The 15,894-nt window shown below is 40.6% G+C and overlaps 1 protein-coding gene across 1 annotated transcript in view; it reads right to left on the reverse strand.

Moving 5' to 3' along the window:
* The window catches only part of ERBB4 (v-erb-b2 avian erythroblastic leukemia viral oncogene homolog 4), a 375,133-nt gene that overhangs the window by 287,332 nt on the left and 71,907 nt on the right, over positions 1-15,894 (reverse strand). The window contains exon 3 of the mRNA XM_009996938.1: positions 3,553-3,739. Within this exon, the coding sequence (XP_009995240.1) occupies positions 3,553-3,739 (187 nt within the window). The remainder of the gene's footprint in view (positions 1-3,552; positions 3,740-15,894) is intronic.

Below are 15,894 nucleotides of genomic sequence, written 5' to 3' on the forward strand. Positions count from 1 at the left end.
CATTCCTGCAAAACAGGCAGTTAAGAAACAACATCTTTTGCTGCTCTTTTGTGTAGCTAGAGTAATTGCTGCTAAGCCAAATTTATTCTAATATATTAAAGGAATTCAATGGTTGCACACGCAGGGAGCCCATGTCCCCAAGGCCAATAGGGGAGATGAGGCTATCACTGCTCAGTGAAAGATACATCATTTTCTCTAGATCTCTTATTCATCTTCACTCAGGGGAAAATATGGGATACCTCAGAAGTGGTTTTGGCACCTGTGAGTTATCCCTCTTTCTCATCTCATGAAGATAAATGCAGTAATGAAATGCAGCCATCAGGTATTCTCTATATTTAGAGTGTGAACAATGATTATGCCCTTTCATTGGATAAGTTAAGGTTGACTGCCAAGCTACCTGGGGAAGACAGGAACAATTTGCAGTAGCTCACAGGCAATGAAGGGAAAAAGGTGGCATACCTGCTCCCTCAGCATCAAGTTATTCTGCTAATCTCAGGCTGAATAATACATTTAGTGTGTCAAACCTTCCTTTTTACTTTCAGGCTATTTGGCAGCTGAATCTGCAAGCTGAGATTAGTCCAGCAGAGATGGCAGCAGCCACTTCATTAGTTCAATTTCTGTTTGGTTTTGACACTTCTGTGGAATCATTGACTAAGTTTTTATAACAAGTGAGAAAAGGATTTTTGTAAGAGTTTTTGCAAGTGTCACAGAAATTTTAGGACATAGTTCTGGCCTGTGCCACACAAACAAAGCTCCCTGTCGTGTTGACAGACATATTGTGAGTGAGAACTGCATCACGTTTTCTGTCTGAGATAAAACCTACTGCCTTCGTAGCTGTCATTTTTTATAGCATAAGGAAGGAAATTCAAGCATTTAAAGTTACATTTAAATATGAAAACCTGGCAGACGTATCTGGCAATAAAAACACAGCTGTTAACAACATGCTGAAAATAATGCAATGGCACAGCAGAGGAGGCTGAAACCCTGTCTCTGGTGAAGTCTGAGGATAATGTGCAGGTGAGAGCAGCTTCCTTATTGATTTAACACAGGGAGTAGTGTCTTTATATTGTGTAGTACTGGGCAGAAATACCCTCAGGATCCCATCATCCAAGCATTGCACAAATAAGAACAGAACTTCCCAAACTTCTGCAAACAAGGCATAAGCCCTGGAAACATAGTTCTTCATATGCAAGGCAGGAGTTATCTTTATATTTTACTCAAGTGGAAGAGACATACCATTCAAAGCCCATCTTTTGAAATCTGCAGTGGACTAGAAGCTTGAAGGTTCCAAGTTCACAGGGGCTGATTAATCTTAAATTTAATAACAAATCACTGGCTGTTTGTGATGTAAATACCAAGAAGTTGGCAAGCACAGAATAGGTTCAAACACAGCTGGTCTATTGCAGCCTTACAACATCACATCCATCAGTTATTTTTATGCAGCTACTAATGTTAAGGGTGCATTAGGAAAATAAATTTAACTATCAATATGCTTCAGGGGGAGCATTTGGGTTAAAGTAGCCAGGTGCATTGTAACCAGTATGCAAAATGGTGAAAGAACTGCTGCTTAAAATACTGATTCCTAGCACATGCTATTTAGAAAACATTAAGAGTATTTTGAAGCACAAACTGGCTCATATTCAGCACCCAAAAGCTATTTTAAGTGCTCAGAGGCCATAAACTTGTGTTATTAGGACACTTTTCTTCCAAGTGACAACTATACATTTTGAGCCAAATTATCCCATCACAGGGCTTTGTAAATGCCTAAATCAGATGAAGTGACTGCAACGAACTCATGTTAGGAAAGATTCAGAGGCTGAGCTAAGTCAGGTTTTCTCATGACACTTGAAAATAAAGTCCAACTATTTGTTGGGCAGTTTTGGTACTGTGCCTTTCATATAAAAGCTGCTTCCAGAGAGAATCTCTGTAGTCGTATGAACTACCTACTGGTGTGGGGCAGCTGGTTCAAGAAAAAGATCTTGAGCTGGAGCCCACAAAATAGTTTTTTACCTTACTAAGCAGCAAGGCCATGGCTAAACAAGCACTGCAAAGCAAACATTCACTTCCTGGCAGAACAGCAGCCCCAGACCCAAGAGGAAAGGGTTCCAGTCCTTCTCTGGCTTTGGCATCACCTCTGTGTCTCAGTTTCACCCAGCCTAATGTCTTTTACAAAGCATTTTGAGCACCACAGGCAAGCAAAGTATGTGGAAAAACAGATGATACTATTATTACTCAACATACTATACCATTATGGCTCTCTACTATATGAAGGCATAGGCAGTTACAAAGAACACCCTAAATCAGAAAGATGGGAAGAAATGTGGGAATAGAAGAAGAGGAACGTGGCTTATAATGATAGAGTGAAGAGTAGTGGATAGCAGGGATTTAGATACCTTGGAAAGCACTCTGATACCAGCATGATGCTCTCAGTAAAGAAGATTATTAAAAAGATAACTGGAAGAAAGAGGCTGATCAGAAAGAGTCAGTCAAAACTGTTTTATCTTGTAAAATATTTCAAGCCACCTTTTCCCTCCTGTTTTTGAAACCTTAGTTGTATGGCCCAGTGAGGCTTGAACAATGAGGAACTGTAGGCACTTGTGTGCCACTCTGAACACTGCAACATGAAAAAAGCAGAGTGAAGGCTGCCTAAATATAGCTCAGAAGGCTCCCACCTTTCAGCACTCAGGTTCAAACTCCACATCCAGCTCAAGTCAGTGATTATCAGTCAGCATTTAGCCACTAGCAGAAATAGCTTATCATCAAAGCTTAGGGTAGAAATTCTCATAGCTCATGAGGAACCAGGTATAAATAAAATACTTCCAGCGAACTCCCTAAAAAGAGCTTGCTGCTGCTTGCACTTTATTAAGTTACAGTCCAGTGATATTTAGTTGATTTTTAATCTCCCAAACCACTGACTGTAGATCTTCAGCTGGGAGAAAGTGAAATTTTGATCCAGCCTCACACTTAGAAACAAACATAAAACCAGGGACTTGGCTTAAATTTTTGTCTACAGAAAATAAGCATTTTTCTCACTATACATAATAAACAATTTTTTCTTAGAAAATAGAGTTCTAAAATTACATGTACTAAAGATACCATCTCCCTCTCCCCCCACCAAGTGCAGCAGTATTAGTGACACAGGCAGCAGCAAGCACAGAGGCAGAGAGGATGCTAAAGCTAAGTTAACTTGGCAGTTAATACATAACACCTAAAGCAACACGTGCAATAACCAAGGATCACAAGGAAACCAACATACTCATGGTCTCAGCATGAAGAAAAAGTTCATCTACTCTTTCAGCAACTATTTTTGACCATGCTCTAGGCATGAATTCCATACACAGTCCTTGATCAGTACTGAGAAAAGTTCAGTTGTGAACCAAAAAAGGAATGAAATGAAGTACCATTGAGCCTCTCAAACAAGGCACAACTGCCAGCCTCTTGTGGTACCTCTGCTATTTGCAGAATGCAAGTGACTGAGGGCACTGAAGCAAATATTCAGCAAGCTCATTTTTTTCTGGCAACTGATGCATATTATTGGCAAGTTTCACTTACCTGTTAAGTTCTTCAAGCCAAGTTCCCTGAGTCCAAAGTTCCCATCCTTTCTGTAGTTAAGAAATATAGCCAAAGCATATCTCTCTTCGTAGAGTTTGGTCCCACGGACGATGCGCAGGTTCTCCAAGGGAAGGTATTCAAACTGATTCAAAGCCACCAAAACGTACCCTGTGACTTCTCGGATAGACTGAAAGACATAAATTAAACAAACATATTAGAAATTATCATACCCTGAAAAAAAAAAAAAAAAAGAAACACAAGACAACTTTGGAAAACAAATTCTGTTTCAACATTGATTTTAACCACATTTCTCTTTCAATTTAACAGATTATTTTAGAGATAGTGGTTGGAAAAGTTGAAAATACAGAGACATATATTCTTTTAAGTTTTATTAAAATTGAGCAGAAATTCGCAGTAAATATTACTGACGCACAAAAGGACGACTGCACACAACTCAAAGCATGTCAAAGGCCTCTGCAGGACATGAGCAGAACCCAGAGTTGGGGTTGTTCATCCTGGAGGAGAGGAGGCTCCAGGGAGACCTCACAGAGACTTTCCAGTACCTAAAGGGGACCTACAAGTAAGCTGGGGAGGGACTTTTACAAGAACCTAGAGTGATAGGACAATGAGCAATGGCTTTAAATTGGAAGAGATATAGGTTAAGCATTAGGAAGGAATTCTGAGAGTGGTGAGACACTGGAAAAGGTTGCCCAGGGAAGTTGTGGCTGCCCCATCCCTGGAAGTGTTCAAGGGCAGTTTGGACGGGGCTTGGAGCAACCTGATCTAGTGGGAGGTGTCCCTGCCCATGCAGGGGGGTCGGAACAGTATGATCTTTAAAGTCCCTTCTAACCCAAACCATTCTGTGATTCTATGTATTAACATGCACTTTTGTACTTCTAAATTAAAGCCATCACTGAACATTTGCAGAGATCTGCACTTCAAGTTTCAATCAGAAGTGCTGGAACCATACCTACTATATACCCCAGACTTTGATCAAAACCTGTATGAAAACACTTTGCAAAATGATTGCTGAACCTTCGGTTTAGCTGAAATCTTTGTTTGCTTTAGATCAACTACTCAATAACCCTATTGCTTATACTCAGAAATTGCCTGCTCAGGTTGCAAAGGGAAAAAAAACAAACCAAAACCCAATAACTAGAAACAGTTATTTTAAGTCCAAAACATTAATAGACCTCAGTTGTTTCTAGAAATCAACAACATACAAGTATATTTATGTGTGTATGCATATCTAATGGACCAAAATGAATAAAACTACTTGTGTGCTTAAGTGGATGCTTGCACTTTTTTCTTCCCTTTGGCAAAGTCAATACCTTAAACAATACACAGAAGGAAAAATTCTGCTTAGAGTAACTTGTACAGACTATATCTAACATGATGAGGGCTGCAGTCAATATTGTAATAAAAACAAACAGGCAAACAATAGCAGGCATCACATTAAATGTGCTGTGTATGTATCATTAATAAAGAAAGGTGACATGGATTTGCAGCACAAAGGACAAGCTTTTGCTTTTATGGTTCAGTGCTGTTGCCACAATTTTATATATATAATTGTGGAAGAGTCTTTTAATTTAATTTTGGGAAGTTTGTAAGATTATTAATGAGAGTGGCAGTGTGCATAAGGAAGGATTCTTATGCCACAAATTGCAGGCTGTCCTTCTAACGTCAAATGTCTGTTACTCAGTTGAAGCTGCTGAAAAAGCTCTGGAACTATTTCAAGACTTGCATGGCATCTAAAGAGAGCACAGTGTCATTACAGAACTTTGATGAGAACCCAGTGAGTTGAGCTAGGTTGAGAAGTATGGTTCAGTATCTCAGCCTTAAATGTAGAGCTGCATTATACCCTGGGACACTGATTCCATTATAATCAGAAGCTTTCCAGCACTTTCATGATAGCTCTTTCCTTTTAGACATTTCAGCTTAGCCAGTTTGTTCAGGAATTTGTTTCTTATCATAGGCAAGAATTTCCTTAGGCTGGCTTTTTTGTCCTCTCTTCAGAATTTAGGAAATATTAAAATTATACTCACAGCTTCCGTTTTTCCAGTGATATTCTACGGATACTGTGATTGCTCTAATTAATTTAAAGGGATGTTTAACTTGAAATTGAATTGAAAAAAATGAAAAGCAGTTCCAAAACTGCATCTGACCAAGTCCTCCCTGCCAATTTTTGTCACTTACAGCCATGGTTTCTATTTTTAGATTATGTCTTATTTACTGCCAAACAACAAGCCCTAATTCAGCACGGCGCTGAAATTACACATGCACATTCAGCAGCAAATCTTCATTCTGAAGCTAAAAAAAAAAAAAAAAGAGAGAGAAGACCAAAGCTCTGCTGTTCATTGTGAACTACCCCAGGAGCCCCATACTTTATTTATGTGGTTTGTCCAGCTGAAATGACAAATTATGGAAAGTATTTTGACCAGCCAGAGGCTCCTGTCCAGTCCCTTTGCTTCCACTTATTTGCTGCAGAATCCATGCAAAACTAAATTATGAAAATAAACATAATTGTTTCTAATTTACTGGAACAGAGCAACCTGACCAACCAAAACTAGTGGCCCGTTATATTATTTTGATGTTTTATTTTTTAATTTATATTTGGATGAAAAATGCAGAGAAAGAATATGTTTCAGGATGGTGTGTTTTCTGACCCGTTCAGCTTGAAAAATTAACTAGAAGTGCAGCGGGCAGCTCAAGTTTTGAGTGCTCCTGGTCAGTGTTGTCACTTTGTCAGTGACTGCAAGTTTTGACATGATTCTTACTGAAAATGGACACCTGCCCACTTGGAGCTCACTCCAAGCCCTGTTGGAGTTATGGCAAAAATGCCTGTTCGCTTCCATGCAGACTCACAAATCCTCACACCAGACAGGATCAGCCAGCCTGATCTGCTCCTTTGCAACTCATGCCAAGGTTAGGCATGATTTGAACTTTTCATCCTTTGTGTACTGAACCCTTTCCTGTTCAGGTATCCTGAACTCAAGTAGAAGCTCAACTAATCAAATGCTCTATTTGAGTTGCTTTTACTTCAGCACTGATCTGCATTCCACCAAGAAGGTGGAGTGATTCTCAGCAGCTGCAGTTTGAGTGTCAACTCCTAGCTCGATTCTGCTGCTAGGGCTTGAGGTCCTTGCAGGAACACATATCTCATGAATGCATCTGTCCCTTTGGAATGAAAAAATAAAGGAGACAAGGACACAAGTAAGTGCATTTTTCTTCCCGTAACCTACAACAATGGAAAGAGGCAGATTAATCACCAACAGACTTATAGCTAAAACTTTCCAATGGGGAAAACCAAGTTAACTCTGGCAACTTCCAGTCTTGCATGCTGACCACTGTGGTTCTGCAGGACTCACCCTCACCCCTCATTACAGCATTGCTTTTACTGGGAATTCCTGGCCAGCACGGCCTTGCTTTTCCTTGTCATCTATCCAGCCCTTGAGACATGACCTGTTATGTGAAGAAGTCACTGAGTGAGGCAGCAACAGGCTAAGGCTCCTGTAGCATCCCAGCTGCTTCAGTAAATTCATCCTGGCTCCTGAAAGCTGTTTGCGCACAGCAGCATGAATGAGCATATAGATTTAAACGAGGAACAGGCTGAAAAACCCAGGCTCCTTGTCACAAAAGGACAAGGGATGCTGTTTGTCAGGGCCTCTGAGCAGATGCCTGGCTGCTCAGAACCAGATGAGACACGTCTGAGGGTTCAAGAGCCAAAGGTGCCTGCTCCTCGGAGAGGGCCTGTGAGGTGTCAGACCCTGGGATCAGGGAGGGCAGGCTGCTAGCAGGGAAGGAAAGGAGTAGGGAGAAAAGAAAAGGGTAACAATCCATGACAAATCTAAAGCCTCACGAGCCGCCCTGAAGCCATGCCGAGCTGCAGGATCCAAGCCTGATGTATTTACCAGAGAAAAGCTCTTCATCTACATCCATTCCCAGCGGGGAGACGAGTCCTTGTGCTCCGCTCTGTGCTGCCCTCAGAGCCCAGAGCCACCCTGAGCCGCCCGACCAGACACAGCAGCCTGCAGACCCACCTCCTGCCCGCCCCCGCCTTGCCTGACACAGGAACAGCTTGTTTTTAAGCATTAAAACATGCTACCTCTTGATGACAATGACCACGATGGAAGCTGTGTCCCCCCAAACCCCTCGTGCCTCCAGCTGGGCGGCTGCTGCGCCTCAGGGGCTGACACAAAATGGCCGCCTTGGCCACCACCACAAAATGGCTGCCTTGGCCGCCACCATAAAATGGCCGCCTTTCCCAGGTGATTCACTGTACAAACGAGCACTAGACAACCTGTTTCCTTCATGGCAACTAGTTTTAACAGAGCACAGGTAAAGCACTTTTAAGGTCCCGACGTGAAAGGCGGAATTATCCTGTCAGGTGGGAGTAACAGGCAAGATTATTCACTGCCATCTTAAATTGTTCTTCGGCTCGAGTCAAACAGATCTGAGAGAAATGGAGCAAAATAACAGCCAAAAAACTTCATCGTTCTGCCCAGAATAACAGATCAATGAGCGATTAGGGAAGCTCATGTTTCTCATAAGCACTATCAAGTCTTCTTAACATCTTAGTCTGTGGCTATGGCACCAAAGAGAGATATATTGTGGAGTTTTCTTTCAGCTGGAGACACGTTATTTATCCAGTCACTGGAACTGATCCGGCAAAGTCTTCGCTGCTTCATCTGACCAGACGTGGTGCCTGGCATGGGAGTCAGAGCCTCAGGAACCTGCTGCAGGGGTCAGCTCCTGCTTGTGGGACCCCAGGCAATTAATCACCTGTTAGGTTAATTTTCTCCTTTTCCAAAAAAATCTACGTTCAAGTTTGCTTTGATCCCACTTCAAAAAGTGCCAATAAACACAAGTGCAGAAGATGAGGATCACCTGAAGAATGAGTGTGTTTAATTCACAAGTATCCAAAAAAATCATTTTAAAAAGACAAAGAATATACATTCAGTATATTCACTTGAGAAACAAAGATAAAAGCCTTTGCTTTCTCAGCACTGGTTTGCAGTAAGACAGAGAGGTTTCCTCTTCTTCCACTACAAGGAGGGAAATAGAAAGGGTAAAGAACTTTAAATTAGATATATGTAGGGGAATAAACCAAGTGGACATCTCTCATCCCATCTGTTGCAAATACAGCAATTTCCATTTTTAAGGGATATTCACTTCAGAAGGACACCACGTGGCTCCTCTCATGGCTCAGCTGCCGCTCAGGCATCTCCTGACCCTGATTCCAAGGAGCTGGGCTGACTCCTCAACATGAACTGAGAACTTGCTTGCATTAAATCCTAAGAAAGAGAGATTTCTAAGCAATATGTACAGGAAAATATTTCTGAAGTACATCATCCTTTTTTCTACCTTAACAAAGACTAAGAGGCTGCAGCTAAGTCTGCATTAAAATGATAGTGAATAGTTACCGCTGCATCATCTCTTTCACAAGCTTTTCATATCTGGAGTTGACTTAAACACAACATTTTTCATTTTGTTTTTTGATCAATTGAAAGGTAAACATTGATATCTGATTAGAACTACACAGTAACAAACTTGTTAAATTTGTTTCCTGTTTTAATTATGAGGAAGAAACACCAAACTGCAAAGATGACGCTTGCTTAACAAGTCCTCAGGGCAATCATAATACCCACCTTCACAAAACTCAGTTGGGCATGTTGGTGAGTGTGCTGGCAACCTAAAACTTCACCAATTAATTTTCATTATTTTTTCGTACACTCTCACCCGTGCAATGCAATGCATCTTTCTTAATTGTCACAATTTTAAAAAAGAACATTTACTGAATAACCACAAAGTGGCCTCTAAGCAACCACTTGCAGTGCTAACAAGGGAAATACTAAATAGCCAAAGTATGGAAATAGGTGGCCTACTGCATTTTATGGTGCTCATTTAGCATCAAACTATGCATTGCTCATTGACAACTATGATTTTTTAGTGATAAAGTCAGACTTTCAAAGGAGTTCAGGAGATGTATTGAGAGGATCCAGGCACACGGCTCTTGCCCAGCTTCTCTCAAAGCCCCATCCACAACCATGAGAAACATGCAGAACACACTGACACTTCTGATGTCTAAGAGGATGCTCCATTTAAAGACAATGTCATAGGGAACACCCAGCACACACGTAAGGAATTTTGTTCCACAGCAAGCTTCTGCCTTGTCTCCTGCCACGCTGCGCACCCTTCAGTTACCTCGACACTTGTGAAAATGTGATGTTAAGCCCTTCTGAGCACCACTAGTTTTTCAGATATGCTCTACAAACTTTGGTAAAAACCCCTCCAGTCTGAGCACACTGAAGAATATCAGAACACAGATTGTGGAAAACATTTTTCTGGTCCCTGGTCCAGAAGCAACCAGTGTATCATAACTAGAGCTGCCTTGGTGCCTCAGAGAACCTATTGCCCAAAACACTAAAGTTGCAGTTTAGATTCAGATGTGTTAAAAAAAAAAAAAAAAAAAAAAAGAGGAACTTCTGGTAGTTTTCCCCTTTGCTTTCATAAATATCAAAGACAAATGAAGGGCTTGGTGGTACTTTTGCTAGCAGCTGTACCTGAGAACCTTGCATTGCTGCATGGCTGCAGAATTAAACTGTGATTCAGTATTTAAGACAACTGGTAGAAACCAGATCATGTCCTTGTCCTTCCAGGTACATAGTCCCTTTTGGTAATATGCTTGCAAGATATTAATAACATTCTGAGCAGCAGATCAATGGATTGAACAGAGCATTTGATTTCCTCCAAGCAGCAATCAGATGCATCTTTTGTTAAAGCTGTTGGAAAGCTTGTAAGCAAAGATTTTACCACGTAATTTATAGAACCCACCTTGGGAGCTGCTGAATTAAAGCTTTGTTTTCTGAATGGTTGGTCCTTACATTTTGCCATTCCAAGAGACTTTTCATACATTAAAATCGGAGAATTAGCTCTGCAGTTATTTATTTACTGAGTTTGATGTAGGAATCACTCTTGCACTCATGAGGCAAGTTAGGCTGAGTCTGAGCTAATATACATCACAAAAGAGTCTAGGGAGGGTTTGGAGGCAAAACAAATGCCAGTCTAGAATCCATTAAACTGCAGATCAATGTCCAAATCTGACATCTGGAAACGGAGCCCCATATATAACACACAAGTGATGATGATGAACAAAAACATGGTGTGGGAAACAGCCCCACATAAAACTACATAAATATGGGGAGACTTTGAAATGTGTATCTTGACTCATTTTGCAAAGTATTGTTGGGAAAACAATGGGGGGTGTGAAAAATAAAACAAAAAATAAACAAAAAAATAATGAAGTGAGCAAGGTAACATCAAATAGAAATAGTGGGTAAATAACACGACAAAAAAAACCCAACCTTTTGCTTTCAAATTTTGAAATACAGTTTCTAAAGATGTATTCAAGTATTCTTCCTGTTAACTGAGTTGTACTTAAGCTCAGGTGTCAGCTTGCATCATGTGTCTTTGCCTGTTTTTCAGTTTAAAATACCACATGAACAGAGAAACTAATCAGGCTTACATCAACATCTGCGAGTCTTTCCAGTGTTTTCTGTGCAAAACATAATTCCTCCATTTGTATATCTGCTCAGGAATTGTCTAACTTGCAGGTACACAGGCTGCCTGAATGCACACAATAAATCCTAAGCTGCTCATGTTCAGCAGCCTTACCACCTAAAGTGTCTGCTCTGTAGCAACCCACCCTTCACAGCTAACATCTCTCTGTCCTGAGGAAAGCTATGGTTAACTGCATCTTTAGCAAGTCAAAAAGAATTTTGACATATCTGTAATACCTGATTGGCCTTCAAGATAATTTGCAGAGTGATTTTCAGGAGTTTATTGTATCACCTCTCAAGGGAAAAGTTAGTCACAAATTAGATGGGAAAAACCAAACAACCATTATGCTGTTACAAAATGCTTTACCATTTGGGCTGGTTAGTAGTAGCTGTATTTTGCAGAAATTCAAAGCACATCAGTTTATAGCTGCCCAGTTACAGAATTTCCAAGTGGAGAGAACAATGCTTTTTTCTTTCTCTACATTTAGGAGCTTCAGTCAAGGAAATCATGGTTTCTTCCCTGGTAATGTGAAAGTGCACAAACTGCTACTTCATCAACAAAATATCGACACTCTGGAAGGATTTTAGAGAAGTAATAACCATGGGAAGATACATTCCCTTTATCAAATTACCTCAGACAGCCAAAGCCTATGAGAAGCACATTCAAGGGTCTTCAAATGCTTGCACCAGGAAGGACAAAGCGAGGACTGTCTTATCAAACTAATACCTGAAACTGCTTGAGAAAGGCAGCACAGGCCACCAGTCTGAGCTCTGCACTGGGATGCCAGTATCCACTATCAGCTCTGATGTTTCTTTTTTTTTGGAGCCAGACTTGTGCAGTCCTCAGAGCAGAGGTGCTTTCCTAAAAACACAAGGAGCCTTGACCCCAGTTGTTATCTTCACAGTACAATGCTTCACGGTCATGTTTACACAAAGTGCCAGCTGCACTGTCAGAGGCATCCTGAGATGTCATCCACCAAAGAGAAAACATTTGCTTCCTCATTTTTCTTACTTGTGACACTAAACCCTCCTAATGTTTTCACTTCTAAGCTGAACTAGGTCTCAGGAGGTTGGTTACTTGGTCCTCCAGATGACAAAACTAGTTGGAACACATCAGGGAGCCCACCCGTGCCTGATTCTCCCACCCATGAAGGGAGAGAGAAGACAGAGGAGGGACCAGTGCTCACAGTCTCCCCAGCTTACATGCAGCCCGAGACAGCCAGTGAAGGAACGAAAACAAAAGGTGGAAAAGGGTCTTTTCCACAATGGTTGTGAAAGGTCAAGCACCCAATCAGAGGTCAAACAGAAGACCAGGCATGACAAACGCAGGCCAGGATGTAGCAGGGTCTCCAGAACCACACACTGCTGTAACGAAGCTACCTGTGAAGATCCTAGGAATGTTTTGTGGGCAGGTAACAGCAGAAGGAGGTTTTCTTTGTTCATCTAATATATGACAACTGACAGGCTTTGTACATCAGACATTGTGATTCATTTTTTCCTTGTGCACAGTCAGGTTAGCTGGTATGAGCAGGTCTATAGTTAGCCAGATAAATTCAATATATTTATTAAAATTTCTCCACTGTCCACCATGGAATCAATGGGAGCCTTTGGCTGGCACAATTCCCACTCCTTCCAGTGATGCAGAATGAATTAAACATCCTAGAAATCTAACACAGAAGTAAAGCTGAAGAACAGGACTTTGAGATTTGTCTATTCAAACTGCAGGTGAAGGTGTCAGGCCACTCCTGAAAGCAAAAGGCCATTTCTATTTCTGAACCCAGGAACTGACTACACATAGTGAAAGTGTGTTAACTTTGCCAAATTTTAGCTAAATAACCTTAGTCTGGGGTTTTGGTTTTCTGCAAGAAGCAAATGGCTGGCTGTCCAATTCTGAAAAAGCAGTTGGTTTATTTTTGGAGATCTTTTCTTTTCTTTCCCAAGAAAATACTGTCTAAAAACCATGCTTTCAGTTTGTTTCATGTGTGTAACAACCACTCTTTAATGAGTATTTTCAACACATTTCCTGGGATGAACAGACTTTATTGGCACTCTAGGACATTTTGGCATGCATACATTAGTGTATATTGGAGGAACTATTGACTGTTTCTCTGGTTTCACTGAAAATGAGAATCTTTGTCCAAATATTGGATTTTAGCTGAGCATATACAAATCCATGAGCTGAGCTCAACATCACACCTACCTATGAAACTATTTCAGCCTTTTCAACTCTAATCTCTTCAAAAATAGAAACCCTGGAGAGATTCATTAATTGTTGGCTTTTGATTAGGTTTATTTCCATTAAGATAAAAAGTGAAGAGGCTTCTTGTGGTTTTTAAAGCTGTGGTTTTGTTTTCTTTATCTAGAAGCTGGAGAATAGCTCTGTTATTCAGGGTTTAATAGACTGTTAAAGACTCCTTCAAGGATAGATCCATAATTTCTAAGATGCGAGCTATTAGTAAATGAATCTGATTTTCAAATCTGGAGCTATTCTTTAGGAAGGATAAGTAAACTCCAGATTTTGAGGTTACCAACCTGGAAAACAACTTTTGATCTGCAACGACTGAACTAACCATGAGATAATATTTCTCTCTGCATTAATTTCATGACTTTTCTTCAAGAGGACATGCTGAAAACTTCATCTGCTCAATATATTTTCTTTGTGCCTCCTGAATCAGGCAAGACACAATCTTACAGGACATGTCCTGAGTTTTTAATAGCCAGACACCTTAGACATTGTTCTTACATGCAACTATTGAAACAATTAACCAACTGCGGTTCCCTCAAGGTTCACAAGCAACATCTCTTTTTCTTTGTATTACAGGTGAGTCTTGGGGGGAGGGAGGTGTTGGAAAAGTTAAACATAAAATTATGTCTCTCTTTTCCAGGCCTAAGACAAGAACAAATGTTTTGCTCTTAAGTCTAAAAAGCTTAAGAATTAAGATTCAAAAAGAAATGGTAATTTTGTGAAAGGAAAAGCTGGAGAACAGGGCAAGAGACTAGAGAGGAAAGGGGAAGTGCTCATGATCAGGAGCAGAGAAGGACAGAACTTTTCTTTCCCCACGCAAGGCAGACTCAGGCAGCTGTCATTCTGGCATTATCTAATTTCTGAGTGCTTGAGTTTGCAATCTTACTATTTTATTTTTATATCATTTTGTTCTTTTTTTAGGGGAAGTGTGGCAGGCAAAGTGAAATGCTCTGTACAAGATATAATTTCCTTCAATACTTATCACCAGCAAATGATGGGACAAGCAATCTTTTGTCAATGGCTTAATTAGAAGAAACCTCTATATTTAATAATGTTCCTTAATATACTGAACCACATACAATAGCTTGTTGAAGGAGAAAAAGCTAAGGATGGAAGAAAGGTTTAGTCATCAAAGTAATCACAGAAACAATGTTATTAACTATACAGGAATAATCTCAAAGGAGTTCCCAGCTGATTGACAATGATAAAATAATGCTGCAAGCTAAAAAAGAGCCTCTCCATTCTCACCTGTTGTTTTTTTTTTTATGAAAACCCTTATTACCTTCCCCTGACAGACAGCTTTTCAAGACCTACTACCGTACTTAACATTAAATAAAATTAACCATCACAGATTTCAGAGTGTATCTTCTGAACCCCTAAAATGGGGGGTGCTCACTAGTGCATCCCTTGGCTGGGATGTGCCCTTCAGTGGGATCAGTCCAATGGCCAGACCCTCAAAAACTCAAGATCCACTTGTGACCCTGAGGGCTGCTCCCAAGTGAGCCAGGATGTACCCAAAAACCACAGAGAGAGCAAAGTCTGGGCTGAGGAGACTGAACATGTCCACTAGTGCCTCCTTAACCTCATTGATCATCCTGGAGATGTATTCTCTCTCAGAAGGAGGACACTGAGAGTTGAGTGGTCATCTGAGACCCAAGATCAAGCTTCAACAAACCCTACAGGGATTTCTCCTGCAACAAGGGCCTTCTCTGCCCAAAGTTGGCAGCAGCCTGTTGGCTTGATAGTGGCCTTGAAAATATGTCTCTCACTCAGTATTAAGGGACACAAGGAAAGAGCAGATGGCTTGAGAGGGAGAGAGAAATGGGAGCACTCAAGGACCTAAGGACATCAGAAGGCCAGCAGTGGTATTTCATAGCTATTAATTACTTTTTACTGTCTGTAAACTACAGAGAAATTGCTAGCTGCTGTGAGTTAGGACCAAAGGTCAGATTATCATGAAATCATTACAGAGAGCCTGGCTTTTACCTAGCATGTAATTGCTGAACCTAAGCACGCTCCAAATACCCAATAGGAAAAGGAATTCTTGAAATAATCTTTATTTTAAAAAAAAAACAAACAACCAAAAAGTAGCATTACCATTTTAATTATACTAGTGTTGATTTAACTCTAAAAAGTACCTGAGGATTTTGCAGAATTCATGTTTGCCCCTCTTGAGTTTTCAGAAATATCAGAAGATCTTCTGCATGGGGTGTGTGTATAAATGTAGTTTTTATATGTGTTTGCAAAAACACATATATGCAAAACAACAAGCAAGTGTGTGTACTCCTGCAGAATTTCCTGTCTTCAGTCCAAAACTGCAATCCTTAGGCAGTTCCCTCACTGAATTGCATGCTGCTGTGAGACAAGAGAAAAATCCTGGCTAAATTGACAGGTTTTTCTCAGCTGAGCAAAACCAGTTCTCATTCTCACAGCACCCAGCCTGACTTGAGGGCTCAATCAGCAAGTATAATACCAGGTTCCTGGCTCCAAATGACACTTAGTTTTTTTCTTTTAACCCAATTCTCTTCTACTTGTAGC

The sequence above is a fragment of the Chaetura pelagica genome, unplaced genomic scaffold (genome assembly GCF_000747805.2).
Source record: "Chaetura pelagica isolate M959 unplaced genomic scaffold, ChaPel_1.0 scaffold300, whole genome shotgun sequence".
Classification (NCBI taxonomy): Eukaryota; Metazoa; Chordata; class Aves; order Apodiformes; family Apodidae; genus Chaetura; species Chaetura pelagica.